General features: G+C 44.1%; 1 protein-coding gene across 3 annotated transcripts in view; it reads left to right on the forward strand.

The window, feature by feature from the left end:
• Positions 1 to 340: 340 nt before the first annotated feature.
• Positions 341 to 21,213, forward strand: part of glra1 (glycine receptor, alpha 1) — a 169,526-nt gene continuing 148,653 nt past the window's right edge. Inside the window, exon 1 of one of the 3 annotated variants that reach the window (XM_049585226.1) lies at positions 341 to 902. In XM_049585226.1, the coding sequence (XP_049441183.1) occupies positions 832 to 902 (71 nt within the window). In that variant the 5' untranslated portion in view covers positions 341 to 831. The remainder of the gene's footprint in view (positions 903 to 21,213) is intronic. The other 2 variants (XM_049585225.1, XM_049585227.1) reach the window with 2 other exon arrangements.

Here is a 21,213-nt window from a genome sequence, read left to right on the forward strand (position 1 = left end):
GGCTGCCTGTGGGATACATGTGAGAGACAGCCTGCACGTCTGAGAGCAGCGCTCCTCTGTGCGCGCGTGTGAGTGTGTGTGCGGGGGGTTATTCTGTGAGTGGAATATAACACACATGCACAGTTTGTGTCCGTGAGCCGCGGCTTCCTGCAGCCAACAAACAGCCCGTGACTGTGGATGGATTATGTCTCACCTCCCTTGTACCCGCCGAGGACCACGCGCACTGGACTTCACAGTAATTGGGTGTAATTGTGTGTCAATTAGCAGCAGCCTGTGAGCGGCTAGCCCCCCTCCTCCTCCTCCTCCTCCCCCCCTCCCCTCTCTGTCCCCCCCAGAGCGGAAACCTGGACGAGCTTCCTCCCCGCAGCCCCGCCGGTGTCTCCGCTGCCTCTGTCCGAGGTCCTGAACCTCATCCCGGGGTGGATTTAGTGGATTGTTGGTGCTTCACGGTGGCGCTGCTGCTGGAGGAGTGAGAGCGGACACAGGCATGAATCCATGGTCGCTGAGGTCATGAGCATCCCGCGGCTCCGTACCGGCGACTCCGGGATCTAAAACACACACATACACACACACACACACACACACACACACACACGCACACACACACACACACGCACTCACACACACACACACACACACACACACACACACACACTGGAAGCGGAACATTTTCAACTCACCTTGGAGGTCATAAACCGCTACCACAAACCCCCCTCCCCTCTCCTCTTCTTCCTCCTCCTCTTCCTCCACTAAAGGATTTTTTGTCATCCTCTGGAGAGTGTGACCCCCCCTTCAGCAACATCATCACCCCCCCCCCCCCTTCCAAACAACATGAGACTGGCCAAAATGTGCCGACTGAATGCGCTGGGGATCTATCTGTGGGAAACCGTGGTGTTCTTCAGGTAAGCTCAGACACGACACGTGTGTGTGTGTGTGTGTGTGTGTGTGTGTATTCTGGGAACACTGACATTTGCATTTTTATTGCTTTGCTGCCGTTTGGGACGTGCACGGACCTGAGAGCCCCCCGTGGAGGTGTGTGTGTGTGTGTGTGGGGGGGGGGGGGGGGTGCACGATCCAGGTGAAATGTTGTGAAAGTTGGGTTGTGCCCTGTTATTGTTACTCACATGCATGTCAGCATGCACACACTACTGGATTGAATTAACTCACATTGGATCCAGGCAAGTGTGTGTGTGTGTGTGTGTGTGAGGGGGGCAAACAGCGACCACTAGTGGGCAGTGTGTGTTCATGATGAGTGTCAACAGGCATGTTGGGAGAAGAGTGGACTCTGAGGGTGCCACATAAGTCAGCTTTATGATACTCTGACTTAAAGCAGTCCATGGCAACAACACACACACACACACACACACACACACACACACACAGAGGGGTGTTTGGGCTCGTGGAGGTCATGTGAGTCAGTGTGTCGTGTGTGTTTTGTCCACTTGAAGGTGACTTTTGATCCAGAACCAGTAAACACATGAGTCATTTGGATCAGCTCGCTCCTCTGGTCTGATCCGTCTCAATGAGACAATCCACTGTTTGAAGGTTTGGGCTGTAATTTATTCTGTCATCACAAACAATCCATTAATTGATTAACAGCAATGCACCCTGCTGCTGCAGGTGGTGGTGGTGGTGCTGGTGCTGGTGTTGTTGGTGGTGCTGGTGTTGGTGGTGCTGCTGGTGTTGTTGGTGGTGGTGGTGCTGGTGTTGTTGGTGGTGGTGGTGCTGGTGTTGGTGCTGGTGCTGGTGTTGGTGATGGTGCTGGTGTTGTTGGTGGTGGTGGTGCTGGTGTTGGTGCTGGTGTTGGTGTTGGTGGTGGTGGTGGTGGTGCTGGTGTTGGTGTTGGTGCTGGTGGTGGTGTTGGTGTTGGTGCTGGTGCTGGTGTTGGTGGTGCTGGTGCTGGTGCTGGTGTTGGTGGTGGTGTTGGTGATGGTGCTGGTGTTGTTGGTGGTGGTGGTGCTGGTGGTGCTGCTGCAGGTGGTGCTGGTGGTGGTGCAGGTGTTGGTGGTGGTGGTGCTGGTGTTGGTGTTGGTGCTGGTGGTGGTGTTGGTGCTGGTGGTGTTGTTGGTGCTGCTGCTGCAGGTGGTGCTGGTGGTGGTGGTGTTGGTGGTGGTGCTGGTGGTGGTGTTGGTGGTGGTGCTGGTGGTGGTGTTGGTGGTGGTGGTGCTGGTGGTGCTGCTGCAGGTGGTGCTGGTGGTGGTGCAGGTGTTGGTGGTGGTGGTGCTGGTGTTGGTGTTGGTGCTGGTGGTGGTGTTGGTGCTGCTGCTGCAGGTGGTGCTGGTGGTGGTGGTGTTGGTGGTGGTGGTGGTGGTGGTGTTGGCGCTGGTGTTGGTGTTGGTGGTGGTGGTGGTGGTGTTGGTGGTGGTGGTGGTGGTGGTGGTGGTGTTGGCGCTGGTGTTGGTGTTGGTGGTGGTGGTGGTGGTGTTGGTACTGGTGCTGGTGTTGGTGTTGGTGTTGGTACTGGTGCTGGTGTTGGTGCTGGTGCTGGTGTTGGTGCTGGTGCTGGTGCTGGTGTTGGTGTTGGTGCTGGTGTTGGTGGTGCTGCTGGTGGTGGTGGTATACTGAGATAAATCCAGAGAGTGACAGCAGTAGGAACATTCCTTCACAGTGTCAGCTCAGATATTTGAGGTGTTGATAATCGGAGGTAGTTCCTCAGCCAGCAGCGACAGTTGACCATATCTGTGCATGTTTCTTCTCGCCCTCGTGTGCTCCTGTTGATTTTGAGGTCATGTTCACTTCCCCTCATCTACTCATCCTGCTGCCTCAGACCTGCCTGTTCATCAGGACCCTCCTCCATGCTCTGTGTGTCTGTGTGTGTGTGTGTGTGTGTGTGTGTGTGTGTGTAACCAGCCCCTCAGGTCAGTGCTGCAGCACACACCAGTTGACACAGGAACATGTCGATGTCGTACGTTTTCACATATGACATATGAGCTGACTCTGTGGTTAGGAGGTGGGGGGGACGGTAGGTGGTGTGACTGTTCAACAGGACCAGCTGTGATGTAGTGATGTCATCATTGCTGTTTTTCCAGCAGCTTTTTTTTAGGCATGAAAAGCAGCTCAGAGACCTCTGAGACCATGTTGTCACCATACTGGAGTTTGGATCATTTATCAGCACATACACACGTGTGTGTGTGTGTCCAGAAGAGACAGTAAGAATCTAAACAGATGGAACATTGTGCAGGAGACGGTCGAGGCCAACGCTGGCTCATGAAGATTCACTGTGCACTCCCGATCCACTCATAACACAACATCTGAATGTGACGTTGACACAAACATCCTGGATTTTCAACATGACATAAAAACTTGACTCTTTTTTTTTTTGTTAATTCAACAATTTTTGAGTTGAAACATAAAAAGCTGATTATCATTGTGCACTTGACATACTGTGGTGTGTTGGGGCTAAATGGGCGGAGTTTCCCAGCATGCCCTGAGACCATGTGTTTAAATGTGTTGTAAATCACTGATGTTACACAGTGATTCATGTGTTCATATGTCACAGTGGTTCTAATGTGTCACAGTTAATGCTGCAGTAAACAGTTAGTGTAGAGAGTATCCGACAGGAAGCTGTGCTGAGGTGGAATATTGTTTATTTATTATTGTTATTGTTTATTTATTATTGTGAGGATTGGATGGTTGAATGTATGGAGGACGTGTCTCCTCACAGGAGAAGCACCCCAATATCGTTCTGATTCACTTCCTGCTTCAACAGTTGAGAAACCTCAGCTCACCACAACCTATTTTAATAGTTCAATGAAATTTCAAAATATGTTGTAACATGTGAACTCAATGTTTTTATGCTCATATGACAGAAGGAAATGTTCAAACAACAGACAGGAAGTGATGTGTCTGCTGTTCTTTAAACTGTTTTATAACTAAGAGATTTGAGTAAAAGCTGTTTCCAAAAAAACGTGAAACGAATTTGGGTTCACAGTGTTCCTCCTGTGAAACAAGGACAACAACACATATTAAAGACAAAGATAAAAACAAAGACAACGTTAAACCTACTAATTACAAAACATGTGTTTACAAGCTGAGATGCCTCCAGATGAATCAGTGAAGTGTTAAGGAGTCTTTTCAGAAGTCGTGATAATACAGATGTTGACTGTAGTGATGGAGGCAGGTTGTTCCACAGAGACGCTCCTCTGGATTTCAATCAATATTGATTAAGGAACGATAATACAGAAGATAAAAAAAGAGTGTTCTGTGGAATATGAGTCACAATTTAAAAAGTTGTCAAGCGCAGGAGGCAGTCCTGAGTAATAGATAAAAACACAAAGTCTGTTCACATAACAAACTGAGAGAAGATGATATTTTCTCATATCATAGTAACACACTCAAATATTTCAGCTCAGGTCACCATACAATATCATTGTGATTGTAAATGTTCTGAGACCACCGGACTCTCTCCCAGGGGAGTGGCTGGGGGAGAGAGGGAGATGTCCGGGCAGCAAGGCTCCGTCCAGCATGGACCAAAACACAGCATGGATGGTTCAGAAGCAATTCAGAACAAGTACGAAGCAATTAATAAACAGGCAAAGTGGTGTTTACAACTGCATATATTGCTAGCAGATCTATTTTCTGGCCTAAAGTGCGGCCGTGACTGGTTCTGAATGTGGGCTTTAGCAGGCAGCCACTCTCTCCTCTTCCTGGTACTGCATACCGCCACTGAGTCTTTTAGTGATACACAGTACCGGACCGTACCAGCTTACTTTCAAGCGCTTGCTTCTGCCATCCTTTCGTGTGTAGGTATGCCATGTGTAGTCCTACTACCTTGTCACCCCCTCACTCTGAATGTAGGCATGGACAGTAACGCTATATGGCATATACTGCCCCCATCAGTTCCAGAAGAGTCATAGCACCAATTCTTACACTGGTATTGGTTCTTCCGTTTTTTGAAAATAAAAAAAAAAAAGAATATCCCCGTTTTTTTTTCATCATGGAAGCAAAACATGGATCATGTTGGGTCATGTTGGGTCATGTTGGATCATGTTGGGTCATGTTGGATCATGTTGGGTCATGTTGGGTCATGTTGGATCATGTTGGATCATGTTGGGTCATGTTGGGTCATGTTGGATCATGTTGGATCATGTGGGATCATGTTGGATCATGTTGGGTCATGTTGGATCATGTGGATCATGTTGGATCATGTTGGGTCATGTTGGGTCATGTTGGATCATGTTGGGTCATGTTGGATCATGTGGATCATGTTGGATCATGTTGGGTCATGTTGGATCATGTTGGGTCATGTTGGGTCATGTTGGATCATGTTGGGTCATGTGGATCATGTTGGATCATGTTGGGTCATGTTGGGTCATGTGGATCATGTGGATCATGTTGGATCATGTGGATCATGTTGGATCATGTTGGGTCATGTTGGATCATGTTGGGTTATGTGGATCATGTTGGATCATGTTGGATCATGTTGGGTCATGTTGGATCATGTTGGGTCATGTTGGGTCATGTGGATCATGTTGGATCATGTTGGGTCATGTTGGGTCATGTGGATCATGTGGATCATGTTGGATCATGTGGATCATGTTGGATCATGTTGGGTCATGTTGGGTCATGTTGGGTTATGTGGATCATGTTGGATCATGTTGGATCATGTTGGGTCATGTTGGATCATGTTGGGTTATGTGGATCATGTTGGGTCATGTTGGATCATGTTGGGTCATGTTGGGTCATGTTGGATCATGTTGGATCATGTTGGATCATGTTGGGTCATGTTGGATCATGTTGGGTCATTTTGGATCATGTTGGGTCATGTTGGGTCATGTTGGATTATGTTGGGTCATGTTGGATCATGTTGGATCATGTTGGGTCACGTTGGGTCATGTTGGATCATGTTGGATCATGTTGGGTCACGTTGGGTCATGTTGGATCATGTTGCGTCACGTTGGGTCATGTTGGGTCATGTTGGGTCATGTGGATCATGTTGGGTCATGTTGGGTCATGTTGGGTCATGTTGGATCATGTTGGGTCATGTTGGGTCATGTTGGATCATGTTGGATCATGTTGGGTCACGTTGGATCACGTTGGATCATGTTGGGTCATGTTGGATCATGTTGGGTCATGTGGATCATGTTGGATCATGTTGGGTCATGTTGGGTCATGTTGGATCATGTTGGGTCATGTTGGATCATGTTGGATCATGTTGGGTCATGTTGGATCATGTTGGGTCATGTTGGATCATGTTGGATCATGTTGGGTCATGTTGGATCATGTTGGATCATGTTGGGTCATGTTGGATCATGTTGGGTCATGTGGATCATGTTGGATCATGTTGGGTCATGTTGGATCATGTTGGATCATGTTGGGTCATGTTGGATCATGTTGGGTCATGTTGGATCATGTTGGGTCATGTGGATCAAGTTGGATCATGTTGGGTCATGTTGGATCATGTTGGGTCATGTTGGATCATGTTGGGTCATGTTGGGTCATGTTGGATCATGTTGGGTCATGAGGATGATGCTGGATCATGTTGGGTCATGTTGGATCATGTTGGATCATGTTGGGTCGTGAGGATGATGCTGGATCATGTTGGGTCATGTTGGATCATGTTGGGTCATGAGGATGATGCTGGATCATGTTGGGTCATGCTGGATCATGTTGGGTCATGTTGGATCATGTTGGGTCATGAGGATGATGCTGGATCATGTTGGGTCATGTTGGATCATGTTGGGTCATGTTGGATCATGTTGGGTCATGTTGGGTCATGTTGGATCATGTTGGGTCATGAGGATGATGCTGGATCATGTTGGGTCATGTTGGATCATGTTGGATCATGTTGGGTCATGTTGGATCATGTTGGGTCATGTGGATCATGTTGGGTCATGTTGGGTCATGTTGGATCATGTTGGGTCACGCTGGGTCACGTTGGATCACGTTGGGTCACATTGGATCATGTTGGGTCATGTTGGATCATGTTGGGTCATGTTGGATCATGTTGGATCATGTTGGGTCATGTTGGATCATGTTGGGTCATGTTGGGTCATGTTGGATCATGTTGGGTCATTTTGGGTCATGTTGGATCATGTTGGATCATGTTGGATCATGGTGGGTCATTTTGGGTCATGTTGGATCATGTTGGATCATGTTGGGTCATTTTGGGTCATGTTGGATCATGTTGGGTCATGTTGGATCATGTTGGGTCATTTTGGGTCATGTTGGATCATGTTGGATCATGTTGGGTCATTTTGGGTCATGTTGGATCATGTTGGGTCATGTTGGATCATGTTGGATCATGTTGGGTCATTTTGGGTCATGTTGGATCATGTTGGGTCATGTTGGATCATGGTGGGTCATTTTGGGTCATGTTGGATCATGTTGGGTCATGTTGGGTCATGTTGGATCATTTTGGGTCATGTTGGATCATGTTGGATCATGTTGGGTCATTTTGGGTCATGTTGGATCATGTTGGGTCATGTTGGATCATGTTGGATCATGTTGGGTCATTTTGGGTCATGTTGGATCATGTTGGGTCATGTTGGGTCATGTTGGGTCATGTTGGATCATGTTGGATCATGTTGGATCATGTTGGGTCATTTTGGGTCATGTTGGATCATGTTGGGTCATGTTGGATCATGTTGGATCATGTCGGGTCATGTTAGATCATGTTGGGTCATGTTGGATCATGTTGGATCATGTTGGGTCATTTTGGGTCATGTTGGATCATGTTGGGTCATGTTGGATCATGTTGGATCATGTTGGATCATGTTGGGTCATGTTGGATCATGTTGGATCATGTTGGGTCATTTTGGGTCATGTTGGATCATGTTGGGTCATGTTGGATCATGTTGGATCATGTTGGGTCATGTTGGGTGGTGAAGTTCTTGTGAGAGATGAGTCACATGATGATGATGATGATGATGATGATGATGATTGTGGTGGTGGTTGACAGTGTCGTTGGTCTGATTGTTTGAGCTCCACCTGAAGGGGCTGATGGGAACGTGTGTGGGGTCAACAGTGTTAAGACAGAGTGACAAGTGTCTGCATCATCAGAGCGCTGAGCGGTGGATGGATCAGACTCAGCAGAGGGGAGGTGTGCTCAGGAGGTCTTTGACTCGGGGCCACTGTGGGATGCCTAATGCATCATCAACAAGGTGAATGCATTTAATAAAGAGTGAAGGAGCGTCGGATGTCACCGCCCCTCACAGGTGTTAAATTGCTCTCCTGGGATGATGAGTAACAGTGACAGGTCTGAGGTCTGTTGAGCTGACTGAGTTCAGGCAACACATGAAGTATTCAATTTATAAAGACTCAACACTTTTAACTTTCTGCTTCATGACTGATGCACAGTGACAGAGGTGTTCAGTAAGATTTACAAGATGTATTTAAGTAGCTATTAACAGTTTACAGGTACGTGTGCATGATGTCATTGTCATCATCAGATGCATCTGTTCTCTCCTGTTCAGACATATTTCTAACCGTCCTGGTCTGAGTCTGTCCAATCACAGTGCATATAACATGGGGCGTGTTTGACATCATGACCAACAACCTGCAGAGCCTTCATGCTTTACACAGAATGTGTGATGACATCATTTTTGGGTCTGGCAGTAAAGAGCAGCCACGTTGAAGCATTTTGGAAAACGACCAACACGTTCTGCAGCTGATGTGGAACCTTGTGTTGAAGAACCAAAACCAGTAACAGAGATGTTGATGCTGCAGCGTCACAGCTCGTCTCTGCACGCTGTCGTCTGTTCGTCCTTCGCTCAGCGCTACATCGCATGTTTCAGTGCTCTGATTGGTCGCATGTCCGTACAATCACACCCAGAGGCAGTTGGATCTACGGACATTCTTGGAAATGAAGAAATAAACTGAGAGGTTCCAGAGTAATGTGGTGACGTCAGGCTCGACCTGTTAGATTATTCAATCAACATATTTATTATTACTGAGGCATCGACACATCACAAGCTGCTGAAAGAAAGATGTTACTGTGGTGCATGATGGGAACCGTCTGACTGAAAGTCACAAATATATAAATGCATCAATATTAACCATCTTTTTTTCTGTCCCTTTCAAGTCACCAAACTTTATAAAAAAGACTAGTCAATGAATTATAGAGTAAATCTTTTAAACACCTCAGTTCAGTTAATAAATTAATAATTAATTAATAAATACAGGAAATAAATCAATGATTCAATAAAACAAACAGTTAATAGCTGATAAAAGACTTTTTTTCTAATTCTTTTACCTGAAGTTTAAACTGAAACTAGCTGACGAGTTTAAAAATAAAAAATAATCAGGATGAATCTACAAAGTTTAAACAGTCTGTGAGAAAACTGAGTGTTTAATGAGATTAATCTGAAATCACATTTATCAACAACCACATGATATTTTAACATGTGTGTCACTGCTCATTAACATGGCATCAGCTCACTGCAGAGAAATCATTTACTGAGTGTTTAACATCCAGACTCATCAACATTTGCGCACACACACACACACACACACACACACACATACACATTCATTCATGCAGTTACTGTCTCATGCACACAATAATACAAACAGACACATTTGTCCAAGCTGAATATGACTCTCCCATGCACTAAGATGAAACACAGATGTGCACACAATCAGAGTGCACACACATATACAGGATTCATACAGGATGTGTCCGTCTAAAGAACAGGAGCCCTGATGAAGGTAAGAAAGGTCCAATAAAATAAACTGATCATGTTTCATATGGAAAAAAAACTCTGCAAAGTAAAAATAAGTCGAGTGATTAGAAAGACAGAGTGGAGCGAAGTGCCTGATCAGACATATTGAGTGAAGAAGCCTTAAAATCAGAGTTACTGTAGAAAAAGTTCCTCCAGCTTGATCTTCCTGGTCACCTCTGTTAATCTGAACATTATTTATACATGTGGGATTTAACTCAGAGCTTCAAAAGGTAAATAATGAAATAAAACTAATAAAATTAACCAGTACGTAAAATCATTCATTCTCTCTGCAGCTTGTCCTTTAAATTCTCTGAAAATATTTTCTAAAATCTGTTTCATTTATAATCAGTCTATTGACTGATACGTTCCTTTATTCCACTGAGCTCCTCCACATATGTTTTTATTTATTACTCATCTATTCATGTGTCTTCATGTTACTGTATGTTGCAGCAAACAAGCCTCCCCTGGTGGGATCAATAAATCTGAATCTGAATCTGAATATTTGGGAGTGAGGCTGCTGCTGTTCCTCCCACTGTACTCTGAGTGCAGACTGTCTGCAGATACCTGATGGCATCCTTCGCTGGTGTGTTTTGCAGCCTGCGGGCTTCCTGCTCGTTTTACGTTATTGCATCACGTGTGGAGAAGATTTCCCCACTCGGCCTCGGAGCCGTTTCATTATGTGAACTATCAAAGACGTTTTCCTACCTGCTGCAGCGACTCCTCATTTCCATTGAATAAGGCAGCTGGGTGTCTGGTGGGGGGGAGGGGGGGGGGGGTGTCTGCAGGAGTTTAGCATTCAGCACACAGTGTTAAGTTAATGAACCAGAGTGGGGATATTGCCGTCTCAGCTCCTCGGGCCTGGACTCGGCAGTTCCCTGCTTAATTGATATCTCTTTCCCTTCCGTCCCGACCCAGACCCCCCACACCTCATTCCACATTCAGCCTTATTACTAAACATTGATTAGCCCGTCAATGGCCGGGGCCAGACCTGATGTATACACATTTAATGCTCGCACATATCTCTTCCCTCTCTGCCTCCGTCCTTGCTCCTATTATTCATCAAACAGGCAGCACAGGATTCAGACTGACACGGACCTGCAGCAACAAAAACTGTCATCGTGTTCATATTCAGCCTGAAGGAGGAGGTGGAGGAGGTGAAGAGGGTGAGATCATTTGACCAGCTCATCTCAGCTTCTATTTACTAAAGTTTATGAGATCAATGTTTTAACTTTCTAAATGAAGAACCAGATTAAAACTCAGTCAGTAGTCTGAACAAGTCAGACTGACCTTTGACCTCTTTACCACCAGCATTTGGATGATCTAACAGTCTTATTGTGCTGACGAGTCACTGCAGTACCAGCTCCTCCAAATGAGTGCTAATGTAAAGAGACGCCGTAACAGTGTGTCATGTTGTGAGTGTGTGTTCACACTGCAACAACAAAACAAAACATCCTCAGAGTCATTTCAGAATTTAAATCTCATGAACACGAGACGTCTTCAGCCTCAGTGTTGAAGTCTGTGTTGTGTTGTGAAGTGCTGAAGTGATTCCTGTGCTGCTCCTTAAAACTGTGGGACGTTTTTAGAAATGAGCTGTCAGGATGACCGAATAAGATCAGACTGATCTGCACCAACATGACTCATTACTATTTCACAAAGTTCTTCATTAGTTTTATGAAGTTATAAGATTAAAACAGATTCATCCAATTCAATAGAACTTTATTTATTCTGAAGGAAATTCTTGTGCCAGAGAAGTTACAGGAACAAGAATATAATGTTTACAAACCAGTAAGAACCAGTGGGGCCCCTGGTCAGCGTCACTCACACGGCCCAGTTTATTAAATATCAGTCAGAATATTCAGGTCTACAAGATAACAAGTGTTTTCAAGGAGCAAAAGCAAGAAGCAGTGTCTCACAGTAGGGTTAGGGTTAGTCACTGACACCGACTGCACCTGATGATCAAGCTTAACAGTGACAGTGTGTGTGTGAGTGTGTGTCTGATGAACAGCAGGCACTTTGTACAGCAGCCTCAGCCACCAGTGTATGAATGTGTGTGTGAATGGTGCATGTGTTGAAAAAGCACTTTGAGTGTTCACTAAGAAAAGCTTCAAGGTCCCACACGTTCATGAATTACTGCAGCCCACCACGATTAGACTTTGTGCCGTCATGATTTGACTTTGTGTTACTGAAGCTGGATGGTTCATTGAGAGCTGTTTGAATCTATATGAACTGGTTATTCATCACTTCACACAGTGCAGAGTGACTCAAGAACGTCTACAGAGGAGAGGTGGGGTACAGAGGAGGAGGTGGGGTACAGAGAAGGAGGTGGGGTACAGAGGAGGAGGGAGGGTACAGAGGAGGAGGTGGGGTACAGAGGAGGAGGTAGGGCACAGAGGAGAGGTGGGGTACAGAGGAGGAGGTGGGGTACAGAGGAGGAGGGAGGTGACAGAGGAGGAGGTGGGGTACAGAGGAGGAGGTGGGGTACAGAGAAGGAGGTAGGGTACAGAGGAGGAGGCAGGGTACAGAGGAGGAGGTGGGGTACAGAGAAGGAGGTAGGGTACAGAGGAGGAGGCAGGGTACAGAGGAGGAGGTGGGGTAGAGAGGAGGAGGGAGGTGACAGAGGAGGAGGTGGGGTACAGAGGAGGAGGTGGGGTACAGAGGAGAAGGTAGGGTACAGAGGAGGAGGTAGGGTACAGAGGAGGAGGCAGGGTATAGAGGAGGAGGTAGGGCACAGAGGAGGAGGGAGGTGTTCCAGTGGCTGTTTGTGTGACAGGTGGAGCTGAGCAGACAGAATAAAGGTGGATGTACCTGCCTGCAGCCTCCACCACACCACTGATTTGTTTTCAGTGTCCATATCTGAGCAGCATCGCAGCACATGAGCAGACGGGAGGTGCACAAGGTGAACATGACGCTCTCCTCAGGCCTCGTCCGCTCCCATCGACCGCTCTGGCAGGAGTGATTAATCAGAGCGGTCGGCGCTGCGTTCAGAGAATGCCAACGCACAAACCATGACCATCAGGGAATACCAATCAGTCAGTCGCAGTGAGTGACAGGCCGTCGACCGCCATCGACATCTCTGCCTTGGGGCGCGTCTGTCTGTCCGGATGCTTCTAGATGTTTCTGCTCGTGCATGTATTTTAGCTTGAACTGTGTATGTGTGTGTGTGTGTGTGTGTGTGTGTGTGTGTGTGTGTGAGTAAAACAGGTTTAAGCTCAAACTGGAGCACATGTTCAGTGTGCTGTAAATTCCTCCCAAGGGAAATTTGTATTTGCTGATTTAGACACAATTATGGTCTGAATTTATGATCTCACCGTCGAGCAGCAGCAGCAGCAGAAGAAGAAGAAGAAGAAGAAGAAGAAGAGAAGTACGAACTTCTATCTTCACACTTTGTTTTTTTTTTAAATGAGGCGTTGGAGGTGATTTACGTGGAGGCTCTGTGTGTTTTTACAGCTTCGTTTGTCGCACTGCAACCGCAACAAATAAAGCATCTCCAGATTCGGAGAGCTCGGCTCGTCCACAGAGACAAACGGACGTTCCTTTTCCTCTTTTCTGATCAGGTGCTTTGCTCATTTCACGTCCGCCTCACTGTGATAACGCAGATTGATGGCCTCTCTGGTTTCTGGATGTGTGCACACACCAGCAGGCTGCAGACTGTTCATCTTACAGAACAATATGTGCAGAGAGTGACCTTTCCCTCCATGGATTCCTCCTGTACATTCAATTAAAGCCTTTATTCTCTCAAGTGGAAAGAGTGAGTGGTCCATATTAGCACCTAATCCAAAGGGAAGATCTTTGTGTGCAGCAGCGTGGACGAGCTGGTGGAGCGGGATGTGTGCACCATCTATGGGGACAGTGTGATCCATAAACTGTGTTTGCAGGGTGGATGTGCAGCCGTTTACCTGTCTGCTGCTGCTGCTGCTGCTGCTGGAGGGTAACCTTGAGCTGGCCTTGAAAAACGCAGCTGCATGTGGGGATCTCCACACACACACACACACACACACACACACACACCTTCATCACAGCACAGGGTAAATTAAATCCGACTCTACCGGTTCATGAAATAAATTGATGTTGAAATTTGGCGATTTAGAGAAGGTCATTCGTTGGCTCTCGTAAATTATTTCAAGTAAAGACGGCCTGGATGTCAGACGCTGTGGAGTCCTGATATTAAGTAAAAGTCATGGTGGTGAAGCGGCTGCGGATGGAAGCTGGGACAGGACTGACTTTTTACAGAGAACAGACTGAAGGTCCCGGCTGTTTGTTCATTAAATGAAAGGTTAGCCTCAACGCAGACACACGGGTAAAAGCCAGCGCTGACACAATGACTTAGTGGACTGTCATGTTACCTTGAGTGATATTTCACTTTGGTGTAGCATTTCCAGTTGTAGCATTCATTAGCTGGATAAGTGTTGTGACTCAGTGTCGGCTGTCATCAGTATTTACAGTCACGTCGCAGCTTCGCTTCTGTTTTCTACACCCAGATTGTAAGTTCGACCTCCAACTTCCAACATAATGAGAACAAAAGAGTCTGTGTTCAGCTTCTGTCTGTGAAGTGCAAGGTCAAACTGTGCAGAGGAAAATAAGAGAAAAATCTGGTTTCTCTGGCGCTTTTTTTCCACAGGGGAACATGGAGCACTGTTGCTGCTTTTATATCTTATCAGAGTTATTGGAGGAACCAAAGCTGCACGCTAGAGTCACACAGCTGAAGACCTGAGACTCGACACACACTTGACTTCTTTTATTTGTGATCAAAAACATAAAAACACAAACAGAGGAGTCAACAGTCGGTGTGCTGTGAAATATAACCGGCCTCGTCTCTGACAGAAGTCTCATCTCAGTGTTCGTAAAGTAGCGTAGTATCTGAGCTGACGGTGTCATCGGCAGGTGGAGGGGATGGTGCATGGAGAGATGCCGAGCTGCAGACACTGCTCAACACCAGCAAACTACTGAACTGGTTGTTTTTAATGAGTCATTGCTGGTTTTTAGCAGCCTGTCACTGAGCGGAAATCCCCAAAGCAGGGGTCTCATTTATCAAACAGCGTAGGATCCAAACTAAAAGATAAAAATGGTATGCAGCAAAAAATATTTGACAATTTCCACCTCATCATCTGTGTCGCCAGCTGTTGATAAGCACGGGTCTAAGTTTCTCCCATCAAGTCTTCATAGATCACAGCTTTTGTGTGTGAAGTGGCGTACACCTCTCTCACGCCTCATGAAAAAAAACAGCGTATGCTGTTTTAAAGTATTTAAAGGCCAAACTTGATCTTGTCCAAACCACACATTAACCTCGGCCTTGTTGAAACACAAAGTTTTAATGTATTTGCTTCATAATATGTAGAAAAGGCCCCAAAGTTATCGTTATTATGTTAATGTGTGACGTTCCTGTATAGTGTTCTTGTGTGGTGTTGTCCTGCTCATGTGGGAGCGTGTCCCCCCCTGCTGGGCAGAAAGCGTAACTGACAGTATTTTCAGTTAGAGAAAAAAGTGTGTGCTCCGGTGAGTCGGCAGAGTGAGAGCGAGTTTACGGTCGAACAGCTGATTAGCATCACGGCATGTGGTCTGTGCGTGGATGAAACGTGAGTATCTGTGTGTATATGGATGTTTATATTGCGGGAGCCACAGACTGTTTGTATTGTAACCGTAACAGTAACTTAGCACTCACCACATGTGTTCGCCGGCTTAAGCTAGTTGTAGCAGTCAACTCACCTCCCTCCGGTCGAGTCTACGTCACTTCACGTGTCATGTTATTGTTATCAATCCTAATCGTTAGTGATGTTTACAATGAGTGTTATGTAAATATTACCATGTGATGTTGTTATAGGTGGGTTAATGTGCTTTATTCAGGTGAAGTGTGTTTAATGCATATGACAGTGGAAATTAGCAGCAAATGGAGACATTTATTTCAGTATTTCTTTATTTGTTTATAACATATTAATAGCTTTATTCTTCATTGTTTCTGTATTATTTCTTGCTGTAGAAAACCACCTGACCTCATTGCCTGCAAGTTGGGAAATAAATCCACCAGAACTGAATCACCTGCCTCTTTATTGCCTACTCTGAAGACAGTGGCCGCAAGTAGTGATCTGGCCGTCACACACGGTGTGGACACAGTGATAACTAAGAGAACTAGCCCTACATCTAGAGATCTCCACTACATAATAATTTACAAATGTTTTATTTGGTTTGCAGAAATATAAAATGTCAACGTTCACTCAGTCATTTATCCAGAGTCATTTCAGACAGATATCAAGTGTAATCCTGAATTTTAGGAGTTTTGTTTTCCTAACAACATAAAACCATAAAGAAACATTTTCAGTTGTATTATTGATTATTACTAATATGAGTCTATCAGGCTTTTACTTTGAAAGGACTCAGTTTCAGTTGCGTAAAAACAGCAGGAACATATTTTAAAGGACAAACACCGAATGTTGGAGGATGTGAAATTGATTTGCTCATGACAGCCTTAAACTGCTGACTGGAGACAAAAACATTTAAGACTGTGCTGATGGAAACTTTGAGAAGGACAAACTCTACACTCACACATCGTCCAACAGCAGCCAGCACACTGACACTCATGAATGCTGCATTCACATGGACTCATTTTAATAGACGAGAGCACTGACGGTGACATTTGGAAAGGCTGGTAGAGAATAACAGTGACGGTAGACGCTGCTGTTCAAAGTTAAAATATTACTGCAATGGAATTTATAACTGAACGTCAAATAACTCATTCACAGAGGATGAAAACAGGTGATCTGTCCGTTACTGCAGATCACTAGAATAATTACAGAGAATAATAAACAGGAAATAATTAAATTAATTAATTTTATTCTTAAACAACTGGACACCACATGTTTCATGTAACCGTCCTGTCTGTCTGTTTCTTGTGCTGTTGACAGGGTGTTTCCTGTCTGACTCACTCCATGTGACGGCATCATTAATAAACTGAAGACTTGCTGTCAGACGTCAGAGACAAAACTCTGCACACGCGTCAGACAAACTTTTAAAAGTCAAGTTTTATTAGAGCTCAGCATATTTATATCTGCACCTTATTGTTTCACTGGAATTAACCACAAACTTTATTTTCATTCAAAATGTTGAAAAGTTTATTTTAATTTGGCAAAAACAGTATCAGTCCAGCCTGCAGCTGCTCACAGACCAGAATGCACTGCAGCCGAAGACGAGCAACAAATGTGTCACTGAACCGAACTTTGTAGCTGTTAAATGGCATTCTGGGAAACTCAAACAATAATAGATAAAGGACCCAATCACCAGCAACAATGTTGGCATCATTTCTGCTGCAAACCACAGATTAATGACATGTACTCATTAGTCAGGTTTAGTTTCAGGCACGGTTTGGCTTTAATTACCTGGTGTGGTGTTTGTGTCCTGGCTGCAGAAACAAAACAAACAAACAAAAAACAAGCTGCTGTAAATTAGAGCTGGTTCAGGTGTTTGTTGATGATGAACAGTTGATGCCTCATATTCATTATCAAGGAGCTCTTCATGTTTTACATTGTACGTTTCTGCAAACCACAGATATCTTACATTTGTACATTATTATGGAGCAAATACATAAACATGTTATGTTTCAGCAACACTGTGGTTAAAGTGGTTAAAGTGGTTTGGTTTAGATACAAAAACAACTTAGCTTTGGTTTGGAAAAGATCTGGTTTGGCCTCAACATTCCTGGTCTAGGAGGATCTATCCCGACAGGAAACACTGCGGTGATTCACTGAAACACGACCAGTTTAATTGTTAGTTGGTGTTGAACAGTGTCTGCAGCTCAGCAGGCGTCTCACCGAGGTGTCTCACCATCCACCATCCCCTCCACCTCCTGATGACACCGTCAGCTCAGATACTACCTCACTTTACAGACGCTGAGATGAAACGCATGAAATGAATGTAACTGCAGAAATGTACATTCCCAACATTTTCTCATGGTGACTGGTCTGGAATTTAAGTGGACGCAGATCTGGCGACGTGAAACTGAACAGGAACTTGTGACATCACTGAAACACAGACTGATGGAAACAGGACGACAACAGGAGTCTGACTCACTGAGTGTGAGTAATAAATAAAAAGCATCAAGTTGATTTAAATAGCTGCATGTAATTCAAGAAGTAATGGTACTCTGATCCCTGAGGGACAAATGTGTCTTTTCTCTGGCTGTGTTAACAGGAAGTCAGGGGTAGGAGGTTAGAGGTCAGAGGTCAGGGTCAGCTGCAGCACAGAGCCTGTGGAGCTGTGTTGGATTTATAGTGCTGCTGAAGGACTCTGCAGAGGAAGGTGGAGAGCTGAGCACACTGTGCTGCCAGAAATCATCCGGTGTCAGTTAGCATACACTCCAGCTTCAGACAAATGAAAGCCTCGCTCTTATTTATGAAGCCGCCGGCGGGTGCAGGTATTTATCACTCACATCTCCCATCACAACTAATCATAACATATATATGTTTTTATGTGATCAATCTCTGCAGGCCTCTAATGAAAAAGCATCGACTGCTCGCTTCACTTCGCTACCATCTCTGCAATAATTAACTTCTGGGCAGGTTCATTTCCAAAACTTGATGTATGATAATACATTATTGATCAGCAGACAGAGACGGATCTGCACCATAAATAACAAGAGTACATTATCAATGAGCCCTCAGAGCGGCGAGTTCCTGGAAATGTTTCTGAGACATTCCTGTGATTCAAGTCCGACAGCAGCAGGAGACGCACGGGTTTGTTCAGAGACACAGAGAGGAAAGAGTTCTGAGGAAGGAAACAGAAAACATGACAATAAATCAGCAGCACAGACTCACAACACTGAAATTAAAATGTTTGTTATTAAAAGTTTTGATTGAAATATGAACCATGACAGTGAGGGATCCTCAGCGAGCTGCAGCCCTCTGAAACTGTGCTCATGCCTGCTGTTTGGGATCTAAATATAGACTTTACGTTTAATCTCCAACCTGCCCTCAAAGCTTTTTAATCATCACATGAAACTTATTAAAGTTGGACTCTAAAGGATCCAGAGAGCCTCACGGCAGCCACAGGACCTCATGTTTAACACTCAGGACGTCTCCATGCTACAGCTGGACGAGGACATCTAACTGGCCTACTGTCCTTGTCCCAGTATACAAGCACGGGAGGGGAATCCATTTATTGAGCCAAGTATGTGCGACTCCTCTACGATAGGTGGAGATATGCCCCCTTTCAGCTTGTTAGTATTGGACCTTTTTCCTGTTGACCTATTACGTCACAGACCAAACAATGGACAAACAAGTTAGCTACGGTTAGCTAGCAGCTAACTGCTACCATGGTGGACAACTTTACAGCTCTGTACATTTGGTCCGTCCAAAAAGTCACGGCTCTGGATGTAGATTTCTCCATGTTGTTACCGGCTTCTTCAGAGAAGTTGCTCATTGGTGTTGAGCTGACGGAGAAGTCCAAACTTGCAGCAACACATCTTTTTCCTTCCTGATTAAACAAACGGTTTGGAGATTTTGGTATTTTTAACCTGAGCCAGACTTCCTGAACAATATTTAGAGCATGTGCACTTGTTTTGCCTCTGACACACACAACCAGCTGTATGAGCACCACAGGTGGAGCCACTAAAAACATTCAACAGCACATCCACCGCGTGAACAGTCGGCACATTCACTCTGTCTTTAGTGTCACCAAAATACAGACACACTGATGAGCGAGACTTTTATTAGTTTCACCACTCTGTGGGGTGCCGTTTGTAAAGTGTCTCACGCTGAAAATAACATCAACATTTTGCCACATTTAGCTTCAAACAATGTTTAAAAAAGTATTGTGATTTTTTTAACGTCACCTTTTACCACATTTACAGCAATATTTGTTAAATTAGAAATATATTAAATAGCTAAATCTAAATATTAAATGTGGCACCTAAATGTTAAATGTTAAATCTAAATATTAAATCTAAATCTAAATGTTAAATCTAAATCTAAATATTAAATCTAAATCTAAATCTAAATGTTAAATCTAAATGCTAAATATAAATATAAATGTTAAATCTAAATATTAAATCTAAATCTAAATCTAAATGTTAAATCTAAATGTTTTGGGTGAAACTAAATATTTAGCTAATATGCAAATTCACACTGCCGGTCACCGGAAGTACCAAAATAAAAGCTCAAGATGGTCAGACTGTTTATAGAATCAAATAACGAATTAAAACCAACTTATTGGGGGAAATGGACACTTGAACATACATTAGCGTGATAATAACTACCTAAAATAACAAGAAACGTGTTTGGAGAAATTTTATTTGACGTGTACTTTGAGTTGTTAGTGTCCCTTCGGAGGGATTAACAACCTAAGCTAAGCTAACAACCATCAGCACCGTTAGCAGTGTCTGTAATGACTCATTAACTCTTAAGTGGTCAGTGAAAAAATATTTTTTTTCCAGCGGATGTCTTAGTTACAACATGATTGAGCTAGCAAAGCAGTTTTGTGTTGCGATGTGTGGTATTTATTCAGTTTTGGGAAATCACGATGTCTAGAAAGCACCAGTGGCTGCAGCAGCAAAGCTATCAGGACGTCATCTGTTAAATGTCTCCCATTGTCGGATACGACATGAAACTACTCCAGTTAGCTCACTCATGTTGTAACTAAGACATCCGCTGGAAAAAATATTTTCTTAACGGACCGATTAGAGTTAGTGAGTCATTACAGACACCGCTAACGGGCTAACAGCTAACAGTTAGCCTCGCTAATCTACGATAACCATGTTATTAATTTCAGACCGTGATAGTAATGTTTGTTCAGTCATAGTGTTTATAGGCTTTACAAACACCAGATTAGTCTAAACGGTGATACAGTGACGTGAACAACAAGGTGATCCCCTCAGAAGGGACACTAACAGCTCAAAGTACACATCAAATAAAATTTCTCCAAACACGTTTCTTGTTATTTTAGGTAGTTATTATCACGCTAATGTATGTTCAAGTGTCCATTTCCCCCGATAAGTTGGTTTTAATTCTTTATTTGATTCTATAAACAGTCTGACCATCTCGAGCTTTTATTTTGGTACTTCCGGTGACCGGCAGTGTGAATTTGCATATTAGCTAAATATTTAGTTTCACCCAAAACATTTAGATTTAACATTTAGATTTAGATTTAGATTTAATATTTAGATTTAACATTTATATTTATATTTAGATTTAGCATTTAGCATTTAGATTTAATATTTAGATTTAGATTTAATATTTAGATTTAACATTTAACATTTAGGTGCCACATTTAATATTTAGATTTAACTATTTAATATATTTCTAAGTTAACAAATATTGCTGTAAATGTGGTAAAAGGTGACGTTAAAAAAATCACAATTCTTTTTTAAACATTGTTTGAAGCTAAATGTGGCAAAATGTTGATGTTATTTTCAGCGTGAGACACTTTACAAACGGCACCCCATACCACTCAGGTACAAAGAATCATGACAGTCCTACACGTCTGACCTGCAGCTTCTACTGTGGTCACATGTCGTGTTCCCCATGACCTTCATTTTTTTTACTTTGGTACAAAAAATTTGTCAAAACAT

This window comes from Epinephelus fuscoguttatus, linkage group LG9 (assembly GCF_011397635.1).
Source record: "Epinephelus fuscoguttatus linkage group LG9, E.fuscoguttatus.final_Chr_v1".
Classification (NCBI taxonomy): Eukaryota; Metazoa; Chordata; class Actinopteri; order Perciformes; family Serranidae; genus Epinephelus; species Epinephelus fuscoguttatus.